General features: G+C 43.4%; 1 protein-coding gene across 9 annotated transcripts in view; it reads right to left on the bottom strand.

Annotated features, from left to right (window-relative positions):
• Nucleotides 1-24056, bottom strand: part of RIMS2 (regulating synaptic membrane exocytosis 2) — a 736866-nt gene that overhangs the window by 580906 nt on the left and 131904 nt on the right. For all 9 annotated transcript variants that reach the window (XM_069731752.1, XM_069731753.1, XM_069731750.1 and 6 more), the window contains one exon: nucleotides 7934-8144. In XM_069731752.1, the coding sequence (XP_069587853.1) occupies nucleotides 7934-8144 (211 nt within the window). The remainder of the gene's footprint in view (nucleotides 1-7933; nucleotides 8145-24056) is intronic.

The following is a 24056-nucleotide window of genomic DNA, read 5'->3' as shown; positions in this document are numbered from 1 at the left end:
CAGAGAAACCGGGAAATTCTAGAGCCTAGGGCCAGTTGGAGAGGTTACCCTGGGCGTGAGACACACCTCTCCATCGCTGACTTTGACGGTATTCTTCTCCTGCAGCAACATTCTTCAGGTAATCTCATCCAACAGGCCGTTGTGGAGCAATATATAATCCCGACACAACGTCTACATGATCCGTTGGTGGTTTCCTCGGTGGAAACATCCTGTTTGTTACCGATCTACTCTACTTCATGTAGAGATGATACACTCAGACAAGATTCCTCTATCTACATGCCTTGTTGTCTGTCTCACACTCTGCTACTAGGTCTGCCTTGGCAGCGGAGACACGAACCTATCTTGGATTGGAGATCCGGAAAAGTACTCCGTTGAGGAGTGCCACGAGACTTGTCTACTTACCATTCGTCCTGCTCGATCTCGGGCTTCTCCATCCAACTTGCCTGGCTAGCCTGTACCATATTAGTATGTCAACGTCTTTGACAAGAAGGAAGCTGAGACATTACCACCTCGTAGGCCAAATGACTGTACTGTTCTTCTTTCAGGCACATCTCCTCTACAAGGTCGAATCTACCTCTTGTCACAGACAGACTCGAGCCATGTTCAAATATGTTAAAGAGAATCTTGCTACGGAATTTATCTGGTAATCTTCCCCTTAACCCCCCTCTTCCCAACCCCCCCCCCCCCCCTTCCCCGAGCTGGAGCAGCATTCTTCTTTGTAAAGCAAAAGAAAAGGATGGCAAAAAACCTGATTTGGATTCACCAGGGAGATCAATGGAGAACGGCCTTTAATTCCAGTGATGGCCACTATGAGTATCGGGTAATGTCGTTTTGATTCTGTAATGCAGTCTTTCAAAAACTGGTGAATGACATCTTCCGGGATCTTCTCTACACGTGTAGTAGTGTACTTGGACGATATCTTGGCGTTTTTCCCTGATCTGTCTTCACACCGAACAGCTGTTCACCAGGTTCTGCAGAGGTTAAGGAAGAACAGTCTGTATGCAAAATATGAAAAGTGTGTCTTTGAGCAAACTTCTCTTCCGTTTCTTGGATACATTACCTCTGAGACTGGCCTGAGGATGGATCTAGAGAAAGTGTCCGCCGTCCTGAAGTGGCCCTGTCCAGATGATTTGAAAGCTATTCAGCAGTTTCTCGGATTTGCAAATTACTACTGCCAGCTCATCCCCCATTTCTCCTCCTGGGCTGCTACCTCTGTCCTGACCCGCAAGGGACTAATCCTAAGATATGAACTCCTGAGGCTGAAAGTGCCTTTGTGCCATTAAAACAGGCCGCCGTCTCCTCTGCTCCTGTGTGCATTGTCCGGACAATAATAAGCAGTTCTTTCTAGAGGCGGATGCATCTTCCTCAGGGGCCGAAGCCGTTCTTACTCTGAAGTCCTCATCCGGCCGCATGGTGACCTACGGTTTCTTTTCCAAAATCTTCTCTGCTCCAGAACATAATCGATTGTCGATCAGGAACTGCTAGTGATAAAACTGCGGCTGCAGGAATGGCGATTCTTGCTGGATGGCACTTTGCAGCCATTGGTTATCGACATGGATCACAAGAATCTAGCCAATCTGCAGTCTGCTGAATGGCTTAATCCACAACAGGCGAGGTGGTCTCTGTTCTTCGCCTGCTTCAACTTTACTCTCCACTTCCAGCCAGCTGATAAAAATGTCAAGGCAGACGCACTCTTCAGATCGTTTCTCTCTTCTGATCACATTATTGAGTACTCCAAAATAATTACGGTCTGTTAGATTTGTCTCACCTCCCCTTCGGTAAGACTTACGTTGCTGAGCCACATTGGAAGCGGGTCCTTCTGTGGGGTCAATCGCCTAAATTGGCTGGCCTTGCCAGAAGAAGACGGCACTCCTCATTTCCCGACATTATTGGAATAATAATAACGATATCATAGATTTTGTCTCTGCCCGTTCCTCTTGTGGCCAAATGAAAACTCTCAAACAGTTTCTGAGCGGTCGGTAACTTTCTTTGCCTGTACCTTCTGACATCAACCCCACAACTATTACCCCGCTTGCCACCGCACCAGGGCATGTAGGAAGAGCTGGGCAAAATGCCAAAATTGGAGCATCTAATAGATGCGGGCTGCTATTTTTAGGCTAGGAGAGCCAATATCCGTGGCCCTTTCTCAGTCTAAGAATACCAGCCTCCAGCTGTCTGCTTTAGCTTGGCTGGTTGTAAAAAATGAAGGGGGACCTCATGTAATTTTTTAAATTATTGAAATAATTTTTTTTAAAAAACAGCGTGGGGACCGCTCTATTTTTGATATCGAGCCAAGATAACGCTGAGGGCTGCAGCCCGCATCGGTCAACTTTACCTGCACAGGTTATCAAGAATAGAGTGGACTGCATACCATTTTTTTTAATTTAATTTATTTATCGCACATACTCCGGCTGGTGAATACTCTTAATATCGTATGCCTAGTCTCGCTGCTATCAGCCACCGGAGGTCGCCTTTTCACCGCATGTCAAAGCTGCTCTCTCACATGCTCTCATCTGTGTGGGAACCGCAGCACTCTAACCGGCAGTAACCAACTTACCGCCAATCAAAACCAGTATTTCTCACGCTCTCATACAGATGACAGTGTGGGAAACGCCAGATGTTTGGACCCCCCATTAATTTGAAAGGGTTCCAGGTTTGGATTTAAGTTCGGGTACTGTTCTGGTACCTGAACCAAACTTTTTTTTAATGTTCGGCAGAACTTGACACACCCAAACATCCATGGGTCTGCCCATCACTAAGAGGCAATCTTATTATAATGTACAAACAAAGGGACAGTACAGAGACCTTTCTAATGATCTTTTTACACCTAAAACTGTGATGGTGACTCTGTGACCGCTACTTGACCTGTGCAGGATGGGACCCTCTGATACCAGTGCCTATTTTAGCTGGTGTCTACTCTCTGCACTGCATTATACGTCGCTGACTAATCAGTGGCCTGCAGCTGACATCGATGTGCCCGTCACCAGCAGAGCAAGGTGGTGACATGTGCCGCCCGTGTCATACAAACTTACATCAGCTGCTGGCCTCTGCGCCGGATATGGAAAAGGACGTGACACATCATGTGAGTGAGTGGGGGAAGGTAACAAGGATCATTTATTTCTTATTTAAATGTGTTGGAAAAGAGCGGCAGAACGAGGACATTACAAGAAAGAGCCCAGGATGAGGGACATTATTACTGGAATGTGTCTAGGATGGGGATATTATTACAGGAAGGGACAAAGGATGGAGGACATTATTACAAGAAGGGGCCAGAATGGGGGCAATATAACAGGAAGGGGCACAGGATAGGGACATTGTTACAGGAAGAGGCCCAGAATGGGGGACATTTTTACAAGAAGGGGCACATGATATGGGACATGAGTACAGGAATAGGAGAGCACAGAAGACAGTTACAGGATGGAGACATTATTACAGGATGAGGGACATTATTACATGGGGGTGAAAACGTATGTCTTTAGAGGATCTAGAATGCTACAAGGGAACATACATCTGACCAACATGAAGGTGGGAACCCAGGTCCAAATCGGACTCTAGTTATGCAACTGGTGATAAGGGAGAATCCTCAAAGTCCTTCAAACAGAAAATGGGCCTCTCATAATCCTCCATACAGAATAATGGGCCCCACATAGGGGTGGTGGTTCTGGTGTCACGGGCCAATAAAACCATCGTGTGGACCAGATTTGGCCCTCGGAATAGAGTTTGACATGTATGGTCTTGAGGAAAGAAGATTTACTCCTAAACAGGTGGCAACCCTTAAGGCTGTGTGCACACGTTGAGGTTTTTTCGCGTTTCCCGATAAAAACGCTATAAAACCGCAAAAAAACGCATACAACAAGCATCCCATCATTTAGAATGAATTCTGCATGTTTTGTGCACATGATGCGTTTTTTTTCCGCAAAAAAAAACGCATCGCGGTAAAAACCGCAACATGTTCATTAATTTTGCGGGTTTTTTTGCGGATTTCCTACTACAAAATGCATTGGGAAGCGTCCGGAAAAAAACACGGCAAAAACGCGTCAAAACCGCGGCAAAAACGTGGCAAAACCGCATGCAGATTTCTTGCAGATTTCTTGCAGAAAATATCCGGTTTTTCTCAGGAATTTTCTGCGAGAAATCCTGAACGTGTGCACATAGCCTTACTGTAAGAGCACTGAGACTATGGAATTCTCTGCCACATGATGTTGGAAGTGTTGATTTACAAAGAAAGTAAATGGAGGGACTGGATGACTTTCTTGATAAATATAATATTACAGTTTATGGGCACTATATTCTGTGATGGGGAGTTGATTCAGGGAATTAGTCTGATTGCTGCAAGTAGAGTCGAAACAAATTTTTCCCCTATTATGGGGCAATTAGCATCTGCCTCATGGGGTTTTTGCCTTCAATCTGTATCCTAACATGCTGAAACAGAGGAACTGTATGGACTTATGTCTATCTTCAACCTTAAATCTATGAAACTATGATTGAGAGCTGGATAGGTAAGTAATGTGTTTTTTTGTTGTTTTCTGCTGTTTTTATTACATTTTTAAGGTCTTATAACCCCTTAAAAGTGGTTAGTTATTGGCAGAACCATACACTTAGTTCAATCTGCTAGACAGGATCTATAATAGCCAATAAACCTTATGGCACTGTATTAATGCCATAATGCGGCACCTATGGAATAAGCAGAGGGGAACAAGCCAGTGCCAGACCCCTTTGGAGCTCGCTTAAGTTTCACCCAATACTTATCTCCCCTTCTCTCTGTGCAATTCGTGGGCTCAGCCATTTTTCGAGATCTTCACATTGTCAGGACATCCGACAATATTGACCGTACCCTCTCAACAAACGATGAGAATCATTATAACACTTGATTATGTCTTATGATTTGATAATTCTAAGAACTCACGTATTTCTGAAATGTTTCCTTCAATCTTGAGGTGTATGATGTGCCTATCGTTATTAGCGATCGCGGCATGGATTCCTTGCCACTATTTTTTATCAGCTCGAGTCAGGGAAGTATTAGAAAATGTCTCCAATCTCGTTATAACGTATGAATATGATACAACCAAAAATATTTAGGAGGGCGACACTCTAGTTAACAAGTCGCTGAGATTGGCGCTGGATAACATTTACGCAGCAGATGCCAGACAAGCTGCAATTTAAGTGCCAAGAACGAGGCTGTGTGCGTCACACGGAAGCGTTAATTTGTTGAACCTTGTGATCGGAGAGATTGTTAATATAGCTGTTAATTGAATTAAATCCCAAACTACGTATTAAGTACAGTAATTTCTCATGTAGTTATTATTCACAAGGCAATACTTAGTATATTGTTATTTCTTTGTGATCATTTATGATTCTCATTAGGTAAATGCTAACATGTGTATCCAATATTGAGGGTGATCAATTAATACATTCGCCAATTTGCCAAGTACCGTAATTTATCTTCTCTCTTCACTTGTGTTTTACCAGCACAGCTATCCTTAGCCATTTGTTTGCAATTGGATAAACCATCGGCTGACATGTACCACTTCCAGTGAGCTTTTCCAGGGGTTAAAATTTCCGTTTTTCAATCAGGAAACTTGTTTTTTTCTGTGTCTGCCTCTTTTATACAGGGAAGATAGATATCGTGGTACTGTGTTAGCCAGGGACTCTTTTATGTAATTTTTTGGTTGTTTCCTTAGCAAATTTTTAACGTTTTTGACCTCTGACTTTTTTTTTTTTTTTTTTTTAACTCCAGTTCAACAATGAAGATTATAAGCAAAAACCAGCCCGGCTCTTCCCACTTGCCCTGTACGGGTTCATATTTGTGGGGTGATGTCACTTTTGTATTGTCCGGTGACCTCAATCTCGGATTAGTAATGGAGAGGCATCTATAAGACACTTATCCATTACTAATCCTATTGTTGTATGGTAAATAAACACACAGCCAGAATAAAGTCCTATATTTGAAATAAAAAAAAACACACTTTTTTATTTAAAAATAACAAACACAGTTATACTTACCTAAACCTCATTCCATTAAAGCCATCGTCTCCTGTAAAAAAACAAACAAACAAAAAAAACGACCATATTCCTCACCTGTCCGACGTTCTGTCCCATGCCGTAATCCATATCTGGAAATAAACAGTTTTCAACCTGGGTGGTGCCAAGATGCGACAGTCCAGGCTGAGAACCACTGAGGAATGAGCTGCTGCGAGCACAGTCAGTGACTAGCATTGACGTCATCGAGGTTACTGCAGGTCACTGAGGCTGCGTTCCCAGCCAGGCCAATGAACTGTGGTGACCACGGTTAGATCACCGCTCGCACAGTGAGAAAAACCCTCACAGTACAGTGGTACTACGGTGAGTTCACCACAGTTCACCTGGAGAAATTTCTCACGGTGAACTCACCGCTGCACCGTGAGACTTTTTCTCACTGTGGTAGCTGTGATCACCATAGTTCAGGAACCCGCTTGTTGCAGCTCATTCTTCCTTGGATTACGACGTGGGACAAAATGAATACTAGCAGTCCCTCCCTTCCAGCCACTCCTCCATCCATCCCTCATCCAGCCATCTCTCATCCATCTATCCATCCCTCATCCAGTCATCCCTCCATTCCCCATCCAGTCATCCCTTCATCCCACGCAGCCTTAATGACCAGTGGTAACCTCGATGATAGCCTCGCTTGCAGCAGCTCATTCCTCAGTGGTTCTCAGCCTGGACGGTAGTATCTTGGCATCGTCCAGGTTAAAAACTGTTTATCTCCAGACAAGGATTGCGGCGTGGGACTGAACGATGGACAGGTGAGGGATATGGTTTTTTAATTTTTGTTTTATTACAAGAGACTATGGCTTCAATGGAATGGGAGTTAGGTGAGTATAATTGAGTTTGTTATTTTTAAATAAAAATGTAAAAGTGTGTTTTGTTTTTACACTTGCTGTGTGTTTATTTACAATACAACAAAAGGACCAGTAACGGATAAGCATCTTATAGACGCCTCTCCATTACTAATCCATGGGCTTGATATCACCGGACAATACAAAGGTTACATCAACCCCACAAATATGAACCCCACTTGTCACTGCCACAGGGCAAATGGAAAGAGCTGGGCAAAGCACCAGAAGTGGAGCATCTAATAGATGTGCCTTCTCTGGGTGACTGCAGGCTGCTATTTTTAGGCTGAGGGGCCAATAGCTAAAGCTCCTTACCAGCCAGAGAATACTAACCCCCAGTTGTCTGCTTTAGCTTAGCTGGATGTCAAAAAAAGGCGGGGCACCCAACATAGTTTTTTTTTTGAGGATTTATTTAAATATTGTAAGAAAACAATTAAAAAACAGCGTGGGAACACCACTATTCTTGATAACCAGCTTTGCTAAAGCTGACAGCAATACTCCAATCTGCTGCTGCCTGTTCTCTCTGTTATTAGCAGCAGGTGTAGGCTGATAGGAGTAGTAGTCCCATCAGCTGATGCCAGTGACCGGAGGTAAACTTTTTACTTCCGATCACAGCTAAGGGCTCAAGCTGTCATTTGACAGCGTGGGAACAGTGGCTATGTGACTGGCGGTAATGATTTTACCACCGGTCAGAGGCAGTGTTTGCCACGCTGTCATGCACATGACAGTGTGAGAAACAACCGGTATTCGGGGAACTGAACCCGAACAGGAACACATGTTTCCTGGTGTTCTGTGATCGGTGTCTGTGCCCAAATAGTAGATAATAGATAAGAGATAGATAATACGTATATATATGATAGATAACAGATATATATGAGATAGATAGATAGATAGATAGATAGATAGATAGATAATAGATAGATAGATAGATCGATAGATAGATATATGATAGATAATAGATAGATATATGATAGATAATAGATAGATATATGATAGATAATAGATAGATAATAGATAGATAGACAGACACCTCTATAGATGAGAATTTCCTGTCGTCTTACCTTGCTTGAGCGCAATGACACTCTCCCTCCGCAACGTGCGCAGAACTTAGTTTGGCAATATGAACAGTTATGGCCGCAGCCATCTGCAAATTTCGTTTTGTGGCAGATCCCGCATGTGGGGGCATCACCCTTTTGCTCCTGCTGCTGCTGAGCTTCTTCACCCATCTTTTTCACTTGCTCTTTATATACTTCAAACTGCTGGTGCAATTTCCTGCACAGAAGAAACAGACACATGAAGAGAAGTGATGAATGCCCGACAGATAAGCAGACAACTAGATAGAAGTGTCTGGTGATAGGAGCATCAGTGGAGCAGGTGTACGGTGCATGCACACACAGGGGGTTTGGCGTGATTTTGTAAAAACATACGTATTTATGCACTTATGGGTTGTAGCAATAGGGGGTGTAGTTAGGGGGTGTAAGTAGGAGCATAAACCTTACCAAAATCAAGTCAAAACGTGGCAAAAACATGCTTTTTGCATTGATTTAAGAGAGATGACATGATGCTATTCCTACCACGCATACCCTATATTCACTAGTTGTACTATTAGCAGTCACTATAGACTTGTCCTAATATATAAAGTCAACAAAATAAACAAGTGTAATCATTGTTATAATTCTTATTTCATAAATCAATAATACAACAGATAACATGATCATGGGTCACCGATGGGTCGACATGAGAACCAGAGGTCTCCAGCAGGCTTATATGGTTGTCATAGTCGGATTGCTATGAGCGCCGCCTTGTGGGTCAGCGCTCATAGGAAGTGAGCATTTATGCTACACACAGGCGATCTGATCATCGCCTCTATGCAGAGCCAATCGAAGTACTGCAGCTTCTAGTCTACCATGGAGACTATTGACGCATGCAAAAAGTATTTAAATAAATTATAAAAGAGATACAAAAATATAGAAGCTCAAATCACCTCCCTTTCGCCCCATTCAAAATAAAACAATAAAAAAAAATCAAATATACACATATTTGGTATAGCCGCATTCAGAATCGTCCGATCTATCAATATAAACAAAAAATTAACCCGATCGCTAAACGGCGTTATGACAAAAAATTCAAAACGCCAGAATTCTATTTTTTTATGGTCACCGCAACATTGCATTAAAATGCAATAACGGGCAATCAAAAGATCACATCTGCACCAAAATGGTATCATTAAAAACGGCAGGTCAGCAAGCAAAAAATAAGCCCTCACTCAAATCACGAAAAATGGAGACGATACGAGTCACAGAAAATGGCACTTTTTTTTTTTTTTTTTTTTTTTTACAAACTTTGGATTTTTTTACACTACTTAAAAAAAAAAAAAAGCTATACATGTTTGGTGTCTATGAACTCGTAATGACCTGGAGAATCATAATGGCAGGTCATTTTTAGCATTTAGTAAACATGATAAACAAAAAAACAAAAACTGTGGAATTGCACTTTTTGCAATTTCACCACACGTGGAATTTTTTTTCCCGTTTTGCAGTGCATGACATGGTAAATCCAATGGTGTCATTCAAAATTACAACTAGCCCTCACATGGCCATATTGCCCAAAAAATAAAAAAGCTAAGGCTCTGGGACGAAGAGGAGCAAATAACGAAAATGCTGGTCGTTAAGGGGTTAATTAGGAATTGAAACATTGGAGAATGAAAGATCAGTCCAGGAGAAGAAAGAAGTGGATTTCTCTGAAGAGATATTTACAAAATGTCTTATTTTCACGTGTATTATTGATTTAGGGGAACAACAAAAAAAAACTGATTTTTAAGTCTATATTAAAATACGATAAATAAAATTCACAAATAAATTAATAGATTAAAATAATAATTAAAACAAATAATCAACTAATTATTCTAATAAAGAATTAACAGATAAAAATGACAATAAAAATACATAATAAACGAATAATAATTAATAAAAAATAAATCATAAATAAAATACAATAAATACAAAAAAAATTAATAGGTAAAAATAACAATAAAAAATAATTAGTAAACTAATACTTAATAATAAAGAATAATGAAAAATAAAGAAAAAAAAGAAAATTAACAAATAAATTAATACATAGAAGTAGCAATAATTAAAAAATAAATGATAAACTAATAAATAAAAAAACAAATACCGTATATACTCGAGTATAAGCCGAGATTTTCAGCCCAAATTTTTGGGCTGAAAGTGCCCCTCTCGGCTTATACTCGAGTCAATGTGGGTGGCAGGGTCGGCGGGTGAGGGGGTGAGGGCGCTGAGGTATACTTACCTAGTCCCAGCGATCCTCGCGCTGTCCCTGCCGTCCCACGGGCTTCTGTGCTGCAGCTTCTTCCTCTCTTCAGCGGTCACGTGGGACCGCTCATTAGAGATATGAATAAGCGGCTCCACCTCCCATAGGGGCGGAGCCGCCTATTCATTCCTCTAATCGGCGGTGCCGGTGACCGCTGACAGGAAGAGCTGCGGCACCGAAGACCAGGCAGAGGGACAGCGCGAGGATCGCCAGGACTAGGTGAGTATGTCATATTCACCTGTCCTCGTTCCAGCCGCCGGGCGCCGCTCCATCTTCCTGGCCGGCGCCTCCATCTTCCCGACGTCTGCGCTCTGACTGTTCAGGCAGAGGGCGCGATGACGCATATAGTGTGCGCGGCGCCCTCTGCCTGATCAGTCAGAGCAGAGACGCCGGGAAGATGGAGGCGCCGGAACGAGACGCCGGGAGCTGCAATCAAGGGAGGTGAGTATGTGGGGTTTTTTTTTATTGCAGCAGCGGCGGCGGCGGCAGAGATTTCTATGGGGCACAATGAACGGTGCAGGGAGCAGAGCTGTGTATATATGTGGGACATGCAGGGAGCAGAGCTGTGTATATATGTGGGACATGCAGGGAGCAGAGCTGTGTATATATGAGGGACATGCAGGCGGCAGAGCTGTGTATATATGTGGGACATGCAGGGAGCAGAGCTGTGTATATATGTGGGACATGCAGGGAGCAGAGCTGTGTATATATGTGGGACATGCAGGGAGCAGAGCTGTGTATATATGTGGGACATGCAGGGAGCAGAGCTGTGTATATATGAGGGACATGCAGGTGGCAGAGCTGTGTATATATGTGGGACATGCAGGGAGCAGAGCTGTGTATATATGTGGGACATGCAGGGAGCAGAGCTGTGTATATATGTGGGACATGCAGGGAGCAGAGCTGTGTATATATGAGGGACATGCAGGTGGCAGAGCTGTGTATATATGTGAGACATGCAGGCGGCAGAGCTGTGTATATATGTGGGACATGCAGGCGGCAGAGCTGTGTATATATGTGGGACATGCAGGGAGCAGAGCTGTGTATATATGAGGGACATGCAGGTGGCAGAGCTGTGTATATATGTGGGACATGCAGGCGGCAGAGCTGTGTATATATGTGGGACATGCAGGGAGCAGAGCTGTGTATATATGAGGGACATGCAGGCGGCAGAGCTGTGTATATATGTGGGACATGCAGGCGGCAGAGCTGTGTATATATGTGGGACATGCAGGGAGCAGAGCTGTGTATATATGAGGGACATGCAGGTGGCAGAGCTGTGTATATATGTGAGACATGCAGGCGGCAGAGCTGTGTATATATGTGGGACATGCAGGGAGCAGAGCTGTGTATATATGAGGGACATGCAGGTGGCAGAGCTGTGTATACATGTGAGACATGCAGGCGGCAGAGCTGTGTATATATGTGGGACATGCAGGCGGCAGAGCTGTGTATATATGTGGGACATGCAGGGAGCAGAGCTGTGTATATATGAGGGACATGCAGGTGGCAGAGCTGTGTATATATGTGAGACATGCAGGCGGCAGAGCTGTGTATATATGTGGGACATGCAGGGAGCATATGGCACCGTATATGGCACAGCAATGGGGCACAATGAACGGTGCAGAGCACCGTATATGGCACAGCAATGGGGCACAATGAACGGTGCAGAGCACCGTATATGGGCACAGCAATGGGGCACAATGAACGGTGCAGAGCACTATATGGGGCACAGCTATGGGGAAATAATGAACGGTGCAGAGCACTATATGGGGCACAGCTATGGGGAAATAATGATCTATTTTTATTTTTGAAATTCACCGGTAAATGCTGCATTTCCACCCTAGGCTTATACTCGAGTCAATAAGTTTTCCCAGTTTTTTGTGGCAAAATTAGGGGGGGTCGGCTTATACTCGAGTATATACGGTACATGATAAATAAAATACAATAAATAAAATTAACAAATAAATTAATAAATAAAAAAAATAAGAAAATAAATACTTATAAATTAATAAATAAAATACAATAAATTAAAAGCAGTGACAAAAATTAAAATAGCCCAATCAGTATCATAAAATTCAGTACAGAAATCAGTCCCCAGTAAGTCGGCTCAGGAACTCTCATTGCAAAGATAAGTGTATTACACGGGTTATGCGCCTATTGTTTTTTCTACACCTGGAACATTTTGATTCTCGCCCAAATGCAGAATTGCGCTCATTTCCTTCATCTATGACTGTGCACTTTCTCCTTTCTCTGTCTTTTCCTTACTGATTCACAGTCAAAAGACTCCTTACTAAATAATCTATCACTTTACTCGCCAGGGAAAAGGTCACAATTAATATGTGGCTTCCTACGTGGTGTTTGATGTATAATTCACGCTTATGCTGCTATTTCATTCACTTCCTTCCATTGCATAATATACAAATTGTAAAGATGATTAGATTAGTTCTGCACAGATGGCCATTTAAAGGGACCAGGTCCATTAAATTTAGTACTAGAACTGGTAAGAACGGGAGCTAAAGATGTCCATACACATTAGATTCCATCAATTTGTGCTACTTAAAGGGAATCGGTCTCGAGTATTTTGCTACCTCATCTGACAACAGTCTGATGTATGCAAAGAGAAGCTGAATCCATGGTGTATCACTTAGATTACTGGGTGCAGCCGTTCTCACACAATCAGAGCTTTTAGATTTAGAATAAAGCAGAGCTGAGAAAGCTAGCCACACCCACCCCAGGCTCTTGTCCATAGACAGTGAGCTGCCTATCACAGGAGGGGGCGTGTCGGATTAGTCTGGCAATGTTATTCTCTTAGTGATAAATCCTTCACAGTTTGTAAACAACAGCACACACTTTGACACGTGACACTTCCCTGAATTCTGCGGTCTTCACATAGTAAAAACCTGCTGGCAAATTCCCTTTAAATAAGCAATTGATGAAAACATATTGGAAATAAATATAATCCATACATTTTTGGTAATTATCATAAAATTACCAATTTAAAGGGAATGTCCACCTTGGGGGATCTTTTTTTTTCTACTTATTTAAAGAGAATCTGTCAGTAGGAACAACATTCCTAAGCCATCTATTTGTGCATGTAGGTCATAGGAAGCTGAATAAAAAGACACATCAATACCTCCAATCCAATGTCTTGTTCGAAAGAAATCCTCATTTTTCTTAATTTGTAAATTACCTGAGAATCTGCCTCCAGAGCTTATTTTGCATGAAAGGAGGAGTTACCAGTGTGAGACATGTAATGACTGACAGGCCGCTCTCCTCATCTACATGTCTCTCAATGGTAACGTCCCCTTTCATTTAATATAATCTCTGAAGGCAGATTCTAAGGGAGATCTATGTCCGGCCCATAGATCTTAAGAGCTCATTTACATATTTAAAAAAATGTGGATCTCTTTGGAATAAAAGATCGAAAGGCCGATATAAAGTTATCATTTTATTCAGCTTCCTATGACCTAAATGTTCAGACAGATGACTTGGGAGGGCTGATCTTACTGGAAAATCCCCTTTAGGTAACAAAAAGGCAGCAGGTACTTTTTAGGCGATTTATGTAAACTGAATTGTAAATTGATCGATTTCGAGGGGATTTGTTAATTTCATAAAATGATAACGTCGAGCCAGACCAGCTACTCAAAAGCCTCGTAGGGGATCCCAGAAAGTAAGAGACTTGCGAGAGTCCCGTCCTATGGCCACTGACCTAGCCGATAGTCCTGAGTCCCGCGAATTGATGAAACCTTCTCTTCACAGTGCACATGATAACTCTGGTGATTCCCTATAACATGAATTCAACTCTAAAAAGGACAATTAAAATGGCATAAAAAATAAATAAAATACATAAATATATAAAAATATGGAAAGCGAAAACAAACAAAAATATTCTTCCTGCCATCTCAACAAGTATATCACCCAAACATTCATCTGTAAATACTAAATGACAAACATTGTGTGTAGAGCCTAATCCACATCTGGTGGGTTCTTTAACCCCTTAGTGACAGAGCCAATTTTGTACTTAATGACCAGGCCAATTTTTACAATTCTGACCACTGTCCTTATGAGATTAAAGCTCTGGAACGCTTCAATGGATCCCACCGATTCTAAAATTATTTTTTCATGACATATTGTACTTCGTGTTAGTGGTAAAATTTCTTCGATATGACTTGTGTTTATTTATGAAAAAAATGGAAATTTGACAAAAATTTAATTTTTGTGCCTTTAACTCCTTCACGACTAGTACTGCGCATGTCATGTCTCCCCCTTTGATGTGGGCTCCGGCGCTAAGACTATTGAAGCATGCCAAAAGGAAAAAAAAAGGTTTTAAAAAATATGGAAAAAATAAAAAAAAATATAAGAGTTTAAGGCTGTGTGCACACGATGCAGATTTGGTGCAGAAAAATCTGCTGCAGTTCTGCACTAAATCTGCATCTCCTGGCAGAATCTTCAGGTGCTTTTTTTATGCGTTTTTGATGCGCTTTTGATGCGTTTTTTATGCGTTTTTGATGCGTTTTTTGAGCACAAATCTGCACAAAAACGCATCAAAAACGCATCAAAAACGCATTAAAAACGCACCTGCAGATTTCTATTATGGAGGGGTGCAGAAACGCTGCAGAACTGCACAAAAGAAGTGACAGGCACTTCTTTGAAATCTGCAGCGTTTCTGTGCAGATTTTTCTGCACCATGTGCACAGCTTTTTTTTTTTCACATTGATTTACATTGTACTGTGATCACAGTGCAGTTCTGCAGCGTTTCTGCTGCAGAAAAATCTGCTGCAGTTCTGCACTAAATCTGCATCGTGTGCACATACCCTAAATCACCCCCCTGTCGCCCCATTCAAAAAAAAAAAACAATGAAAAAAAAAATCAAACATACACATATTTGGTATTGCCCGTGTTCAGAATCTCCCGATCTATCAATAAAAAAAAAAAGGATTAACCTGATCGCTAAACGGTGTAGCGAGAAAAAAAAATTCAAAAAGCCTTAATTACGTTTTTTTGGTTGAACCTAGCAAAAAAGCCAAACTTTCTTTGCAATTTCACCACACTTGGAATTTTTTTCCTGTTTTCTAGTACAAGACATGGTAAAACCAATGATGTCGTTCAAAAGTACAACTCGTCCCGCAAAAAATAAGCCCTCACATGACCATATTGACGGATTGGCTCTGGGAAGAAGGTGAGCAAATAGCGAAAACGCAAAAACGAAAAAGGGCTGCGTCTTGAAGGGGTTAAATCAGTCTCATATCGCACAATCGCATAAAAGTTGACCAGCACTTTCTAATTTTTCCAACAAAATTAACAAAACCATTTTTTTAGGGACCACCTCACATTTGAAGTGAGTTTGGGGGGCAATATAATAGAAAATACCCAAAACTGACACCATTCTAAAAACTGCACCCCTCAAGGTGCGCAAAACCACATTCAAGAAGTTTATTAACCCTTCAGGTGCTTCACGAGAACAAAAGGAATGTGGAAGGAAAAAAATGAACATTCAATTTTTTCACAAAAAATTTACTTTAGAACCGAACTTTATTTTCTCAAGGGTATCAGGAGAAAATGGACCAGAACATTTGTTGTGCAATTTCTCCAGACTATGCAGATACCCTGTATGTGGGGAAAAGCCACTGTTTGGGTGCATGGCAGGGCTCAGAAGGGAGGGAGCACGGTTTGACTTTTTGAACGCAAAATTGGCTAGAATCAATGGCAGGCACCATGTCGCGTTTGGAGACCCCCTGATGTACCTAAACAGTGAAAACGCCCCAAATCTAACTCCAACCCTAACATAGCCCTAACCCTAATCCCAACCCTAACCACAACACAACCCCCCAACACAACCCCAACCTTAGCCCTAACCCTAACCCCAACCCTAGCTCTAACCCCAACCCTAACTCTAGCCCCAACCCTAACTCTAGCCCCAACCCTAACTCTAGCCCCAACCCTAACTCTAGCCCCAACCCTAACTCTAGCCCTAACTCTAGCCCCAACCCTAACTCTAGCCCCAACCCTAACTCTAGCCCCAACCCCAACCCTAGCCCCAATCCAAACCCAAATGGAAATAAATACTTTATTTTATTATTTTTACCCAACAAAGGGGGTGATAAAGGGGGGGTGGTTATCAAAATAAACCAATAGGAAAAAATTTCCTATTGTTGCCGGGTGCTGGCCGGCAGATCTCGCCCGGCGCACTGTGCATGCGCCCACAATTTTCTTCCTGGAAGAAGATGCCGAGGGCCGGAGGACACCAGAGGTACCGGGGGGGGTGGGGGGGTTTGGAGGACTCCATTTCTCTTTCCTCTGATGTGCTAGATCATATCAGAGGAGAGAAAAAGCAATGAGAAATCTGACTTTTTCTGGTCGCTGTTATTCTGAGACCCAAGAGATTTTCCAATGCTGGGGGGCCCTACAACCTTATTTCTCAGTGACTTTAAAAAGCGGAGCTGAGGAATAAGTACCCTTAACTGTCACCGTTAAAAGGAATATCGGCGGTCGATAAGTGGTTAAAGGGAACTATTCTACAGGTTATTACATACAGTGGGGCAAAAAAGTATTTAGTCAGTCAGCAATAGTGCAAGTTCCACCACTTAAAAAGATGAGAGGCGTCTGTAATTTACATCATAGGTAGACCTCAACTATGGGAGACAAACTGAGAAAAAAAAATCCAGAAAATCACATTGTCTGTTTTTTTAACATTTTATTTGCATATTATGGTGAAAAATAAGTATTTGGTCAGAAACAAACAATCAAGATTTCTGGCTCTCACAGACCTGTAACTTCTTCTTTAAGAGTCTCCTCTTTCCTCCACTCATTACCTGTAGTAACGGCACCTGTTTAAACTTGTTATCAGTATAAAAAGACACCTGTGCACACCCTCAAACAGTCTGACTCCAAACTCCACTATGGTGAAGACGAAAGAGCTGTCAAAGGACACCAGAAACAAAATTGTAGCCCTGCACCAGGCTGGGAAGACTGAATCTGCAATAGCCAACCAGCTTGGAGTGAAGAAATCAACAGTGGGAGCAATAATTAGAAAATGGAAGACATACAAGACCACTGATAATCTCCCTCGATCTGGGGCTCCACGCAAAATCCCACCCCGTGGGGTCAGAATGATCACAAGAACGGTGAGCAAAAATCCCAGAACCACACGGGGGGACCTAGTGAATGAACTGCAGAGAGCTGGGACCAATGTAACAAGGCCTACCATAAGTAACACACTACGCCACCATGGACTCAGATCCTGCAGTGCCAGACGTGTCCCACTGCTTAAGCCAGTACATGTCCGGGCCCGTCTGAAGTTTGCTAGAGAGCATTTGGATGATCCAGAGGAGTTTTGGGAGAATGTCCAATTGTCTGATGGAACCAAACTGGAACTGTTTGGTAGAAACACAACTTGTCGTGTTTGGAGGAAAAAGAATACTGAGTTGCATCCATCAAACACCATACCTACTGTAAAGCATGGTGGTGGAAACATCATGCTTTGGGGCTGTTTCTCTGCAAAGGGGCCAGGACGACTGATCCGGGTACATGAAAGAATGAATGGGGCCATGCATCGTGAGATTTTGAGTGCAAACCTCCTTCCATCAGCAAGGGCATTGAAGATGAAACGTGGCTGGGTCTTTCAACATGACAATGATCCAAAGCACACCGCCAGGGCAACGAAGGAGTGGCTTCGTAAGAAGCATTTCAAGGTCCTGGAGTGGCCTAGCCAGTCTCCAGATCTCAACCCTATAGAAAACCTTTGGAGGGAGTTGAAAGTCCGTGTTGCCAAGCGAAAAGCCAAAAACATCACTGCTCTAGAGGAGATCTGCATGGAGGAATGGGCCAACATACCAACAACAGTGTGTGGCAACCTTGTGAAGACTTACAGAAAACGTTTGACCTCTGTCATTGCCAACAAAGGATATATTACAAAGTATTGAGATGAAATTTTGTTTCTGACCAAATACTTATTTTCCACCATAATATGCAAATAAAATGTTAAAAAAACAGACAATGTGATTTTCTGGATTTTTTTTTCTCAGTTTGTCTCCCATAGTTGAGGTCTACCTATGATGTAAATTACAGACGCCTCTCATCTTTTTAAGTGGTGGAACTTGCACTATTGCTGACTGACTAAATACTTTTTTGCCCCACTGTATATATAGTGGTATGGTTGTATAGACGATTGTCCCCTAATAAACAGAACACCTTTTCTTTACAGATTTAAGGTGCGATCATGAGTAGGGATGAGTGAACCCTTTGAAGTCCAGGTTCAGGTTTCCAGACCTTTACCCAAACTTAAACCTGAACCCAAACATCATTGAAATCAATGGGGACCCAAACTTTGAGGCTGGAAAATCTGTCTCTCTCTCTTTCTCTCCTCCCTGGACTCCTAAACTGTAAAACATACTTCCAAGAGAAGTCAGTGTTCAGAGTTTAGCACCAAAAACTAGTTGTCCGGTATGAACCCCGAACTTTACAGTTCGGCTACGCTCATCTATAATCATGAGAAATATATCATGTAAGTCATATGCAAATTAGGATGGAAGTATTCTGGGGGCGTGTCAATGCACTTGGAAAAAGCTGCCTAAGTGCAATGACATGTTCCCAGTGCACTTCCCAGCTGATTTGCATATGGCTCCTATGCTCTAGTCCTTATGGCTGGCACTTCGGATCTCTTTACAAAAAGCGTCATTTTTATTGGGGGGGGACAAGCCATTACTTCTACGTAAAGACGTGCTGACAGGTTCCATTTCATAGTTATATTTTGATATCACTAATAGAAAAAAATGCAGCAGAAAACTTGTAAAAAACAAGACTAGTGCCATTATTGGGGTAGATTATACTGAATGGATAAAACACGTTCAGACATAAGAGGATCCACTGTGACTTTATGGGGAAAGGGGTGCAAGAAAGTAAAGCAGTCCTTTATCCCCGGTGGATGTGCCATGGAGATGATGCCAGCCGCTGTCACCTCCGCCAACATTGGTGCTTATCTCCCGTGGCAAACAGTGGCTGTCGCCTATCAAACAGGACAACCAGACTCGTTGTATAACAGACACTTGTCCTCCGAGTCCTTTTTTTTTTTTTTTTCTTATTAAAAAGGAAAGCCGCAAGGTTACGAAACGGCAGCATCACAACAGTAAAAGGATACAACGGCCTAAATAATGTAAAGTGTTCATAAATGTTGTACACCCTGCAGACTGAACTCACCCTAATCTGAAAATAGTGATGTCACGGGGTCTCCGGTTACGGTGCCAAGCAAGAATGTCACATGCTTAAATTACACCAGAGCCAAAAAATAACACCAACCCCCCAAAAAAATAACGATGACCCCCTATGTCTGATGCATACATCGCTCCACGTAGGAGACGTCGTAGGTGCAGAACATGGAGTCTGCGGATATGTTACGGCAGCATGTTGTACTTTGATGGCTCTTGCAATTAAAGTAATGTGAGTGACTTGTCAGAAACATTATCCCTGCCGGTGAGGATCTTCCTAGGTATAATCATATTTCGATGTACTTAACAGCCAGCTTGGGAAGCAGCTATTTTTAGGAGTCTGTATTGAAAAGACATTGTGCCTTATATATTAGAAAGGTAAAAGAAGGATACATCAAAACGTAAAATCAAGCGATCCAGCGAGGGGCTGCGTCAAGAAAAAGAGCAAATCCAATGGAAAAGGGTTTTATTAGCAGCTCATGGGCACACCCCGATAGAAACAACCTGGGGCCTCTGCGGCCCATTAATGTTGAACCTATTCCAGAGCCAGAAGCTCACCTACGTGTGAGTGCCTCCATCCCAGAGAAACGGGACCATTTTTTTTCTCCGGTGTCATCCTAGTTGCTTCAGTTTCTTTTTTCTCAGCCATTTTTTCCCCGAAGAAGGTAGATTCTGAACTTCTGAACGCTCCTGACGAGCGCATGTTCTCCATCTGAGAAAAATAGTCCGAATGTGTTAATCACACCCTGACCAGAGTTTGATCAGAGTGGGATCCATTTTTCTCGGATGTGGAATTTAAAAAAAAAAGTTCTTCCAACTTCTCAATTCAGTCTGTCCAAGAAAATCGGATCACACTCAGATATATCTTCATGTTTTCCATGGACTCAGACATGAATAGGCGAGTGCCATTTGATTATTGGCGGCAAATTGTCCATCCTTCTATTTGTTTTGCCAGACGAGTGCAATCTGAAGTTTTGAAGGATCACACTTGGACCAAAACTAGGGTTGTCTGTACGAGCCCGGAACCTTAACAATGGATCGGTTAAAAATAGATGAAACTCAGATGAAACTCTGAAGTGCAAAATCTGTCGTCCTAGTTTCATCAGTGTCTCATGGATCCCCACAGACTTTATTGGCCGAGTCTGATCCACAAAGCGGAGTCTCATGGTCCGGACACATAGATCCACTTTTAGTGTGTATGAATCAATGAATGTCTTGTCAGTGTCCGAGAAATAGACGGCCGGCCCTAGGACATGTCACATGGACGTGTGAATATAGCCTGAACAAGATATCCCAAACTGAATTAGAATCTGGAAACTCAGGTAAGATAGGACTCTGGACAATAATGGATCCCAAAAATCCAGAATAAGACAACCCAATTTTGAGATGACTCTGCGGTGAATTACTTGGCACTAACGTTTATTTCTTATGGGATAATTCACAAGCAATTTATGAGGATCTAATTGATGATTTGTGTAAACTTACAAAAATTGCTTCTATATGCCAGGTATATTGTCCCCAGGCCACAAGAATTAGATGACTTGTGAGATCTGTGAGCTTCCAGCGCTCATATGGACTTATGTTCAGTGCACTTGTCTATGTTATAATGATTTGTTCATGCTGGAGCCATGATGGCATGAGACGGTGACTTTAGTGGCTCTACAAATCTAGAAAGTATTCCGAAATCAAATTCTGAACTAACAAAACTAATCATCTTTTCATCTGTAAAGCATCTGTCCATAGATGGATGACCATAGTTAGGTAATTCTTATGGAATGAGTTTAATTTACAGGATAGTCATCTCTATTTGGCAATGCAGGGACAATATTCTTCTTTCCATATCATGTACAGTATTTCTCCTTCCACATAGTAAGTGAATATTGTCCTCCTTTGAATACAATGTTATTTTTTTAAATCCAATATTTCCAGCTCAAAAATTCTATGTTGATTATTTGTTAATATAACTTTAAAGCAACCAGTGCTCCATTTCCAGATACAGAACTATTTTTTATACAGATGCCTTCAGCCACCACTAATGGGAGCTATTGTCTACTGCTGAACGCTTGAACTAGCGCCCTCTAGCTGTTACCACAGGTATCTAAAATGTATTCATTGCAATGATAGTGTTCAAGCATAACCATTGATCAATTTAATTCAAACGTGGAACAAAGAATCCCTGTTCTTGTGATTGGGGGGAAAGAGGTGGAGAGAGACCCTGAGAGATTTCTATTATCTATCCTGTGAACAGGTAAGAACTTCTAATTATGGGACAAACAATTAATGTCATAAATCTGATAATATAATGAATATGAAAGTATAATACACGTGCACTAAACACTAAATTCCATTTTTCCATTCAGTCCCATTGCCTCCTGATGCATAGCATCTAGCCCTTCTCCCCTCATTGTATAACACCGAGCACCTCGCCCCGTGTGTAACATTCGGACTCTCGCCCCCCGGGGTATAACATCTAACCCCTCGCCCCCCGAAGTATAATACCCAGCCCCTCGCCCCCCCAATACCCCCCCCCCCCCCGGGGTATAACATCTGGCCCTTCACACCCGGGGTATAACATCCAACCCCTCGCCCTCCACTGTATAATACCCAGCCCCTCACCCCGTTGTATAACATCCAGCCCCTCGTCCCCCTGGTGTATAACATCAGGTCCCTCGTCCCCCTGGTGTATAACATCAGGTACCTCGCCTCCAGTGTACAACATCCAGCCTCTAGCCCCGGTGTATAACAACCAGCCCCTCACCCGCTGGTGTATAAGGCCCGACCCCTCGCCCCGTTGTGTATAAGACCCGACTCCTCACCCCAGCCCCCCGGTGTTTAAGACATGGCCCCTCGCCCCTCCGATGTATAAATCCAGCCCCTCACCCTTGATGTATAGCATCTGGCCCCTCACCTCTCAGTGTATAACACCGAGCCCCTAACCCCCTGGTGTATAAGACCTGACCCCTCACTGTATAATACCCAGCCCCTCACCCCGTTGTATAACATCTGGCCCCTCACCCGCTGGTGTATAAGACCCGACCCCTCGCCCCATGGTGTATGAGACCAGACTCCTCACACACACCCCCCCCCCCCCCACGGTGTTTAAGACATGGCCCCTCGCCCCTCCGATGTATAAATCCAGCCCCTCACCCTTGATGTATAGCATCTGGCCCCTCACCTCTCAGTGTATAACACCGAGCCCCTAACCCCCTGGTGTATAAGACCTGACCCCTCACTGTATAATACCCAGCCCCTCACCCCGTTGTATAACATCTGGCCCCTCACCCGCTGGTGTATAAGACCCGACCCCTCGCCCCATGGTGTATGAGACCAGACTCCTCACACACCCCCCCCCCCCCCCCACGGTGTTTAAGACATGGCCCCTCGCCCCTCCGATGTATAAATACAGCCCCTCGCCCCCCGATGTATAGCGTCTGGCCCCTCACCCCTCAGTGTATAACACCCAGCCCCTCACCCCCTGGTGTATAAGACCTGACCCCTTGCCCTCTGGTGTATAAGACCCGACCCCTCTCTGTATAATACCCAGCCCCTCACTCCCATTGTATAACATCCGGCCCCTCGCACCCCTGGTGTATAACATCTGGTCCCTCGCCCCCAGTGTATAACATCCAGCCTCTCACCCCGCTGTATAACACCCGGTCCCTCACCCGCTGGTGTATAAGACCTGACCCCTCGCCCCATGGTGTATACAACCCGACCCTTCGCCTCCAGTGTATAAGACCCGGCCCTCGCCCCCCAGTGTATAACATCCAACCCCTCACACCAAGGTGTATAAATCCAGCCCCTCGCCCCCGGCATATAGCATCTGGCACTTCACCCTTTGGTGTACAACACCCGGCTCCTTGCCCCAATGTATAAATCCGACCCCTTGCTATCCAGTGTATGACATCTGGCCCCTCACCTACTGGTGTATAACATCTAGCCCCTAGGCCCCCAGTATATAACATCCAGCCACCTGCCCCCTGATGTATCACATCCGGTCTCTCACCCCGATGTATAACATCTGGCCCCTCGCTATGCCGTCTGCCTTTACTAATGTTTGACACAAATACTGGTGGTAAAAAGCTCATTGATAGCAGCGTGGTCCTGTAATAGGAGCCATTGATGTAACTAGTCAGGTCATGACATTTCTTCGCTCCTAAACATTCCTCCATCACCTGTGAGTGATGTTATTGAGAAGAGGAAGGAACAGGAACTCAGCCACAAATATCCCGAAACGTTACCGTTCTGCTGACCCCATAACTGCAGAGTACACACCTCCTCTTGTATTACCAGCATCTCAAAATCTGTGCCCTGGCAAGAACTCCATGACATGGATTTCCATGACTGAGCAACTGTATATAGCCTTACATTACCAAGCACAATTGTGGCACCCCTGAGGGTCCAGTCGGCACAGAGTACTGCACCTCAGCCAGAGGTGTGGAATTGTTTCTCAGGTAAGGAGGGTGCACAGCATAGAACACAACACCTGCATCCAACACTAGACAATCAGTCAGGGGCAGGCTGGATAGGAAAGGGTGTTGGAGGAGTGTGTAGGGTAGGTAGAGTAGGGGAGGAGCTTGTAGAGACATCAGCTTAGGTGAGTATTGAGAGAGAAGTGGAGCTGAGCAGACATGGGGGTCTGCAGCTC

This window comes from Ranitomeya imitator, chromosome 6 (assembly GCF_032444005.1).
Source record: "Ranitomeya imitator isolate aRanImi1 chromosome 6, aRanImi1.pri, whole genome shotgun sequence".
NCBI classification, from domain to species: domain Eukaryota; kingdom Metazoa; phylum Chordata; class Amphibia; order Anura; family Dendrobatidae; genus Ranitomeya; species Ranitomeya imitator.
The sequence above is the reverse complement of the archived record's forward strand: the minus strand, read 5'-3'. Positions and strand labels throughout refer to the sequence as shown.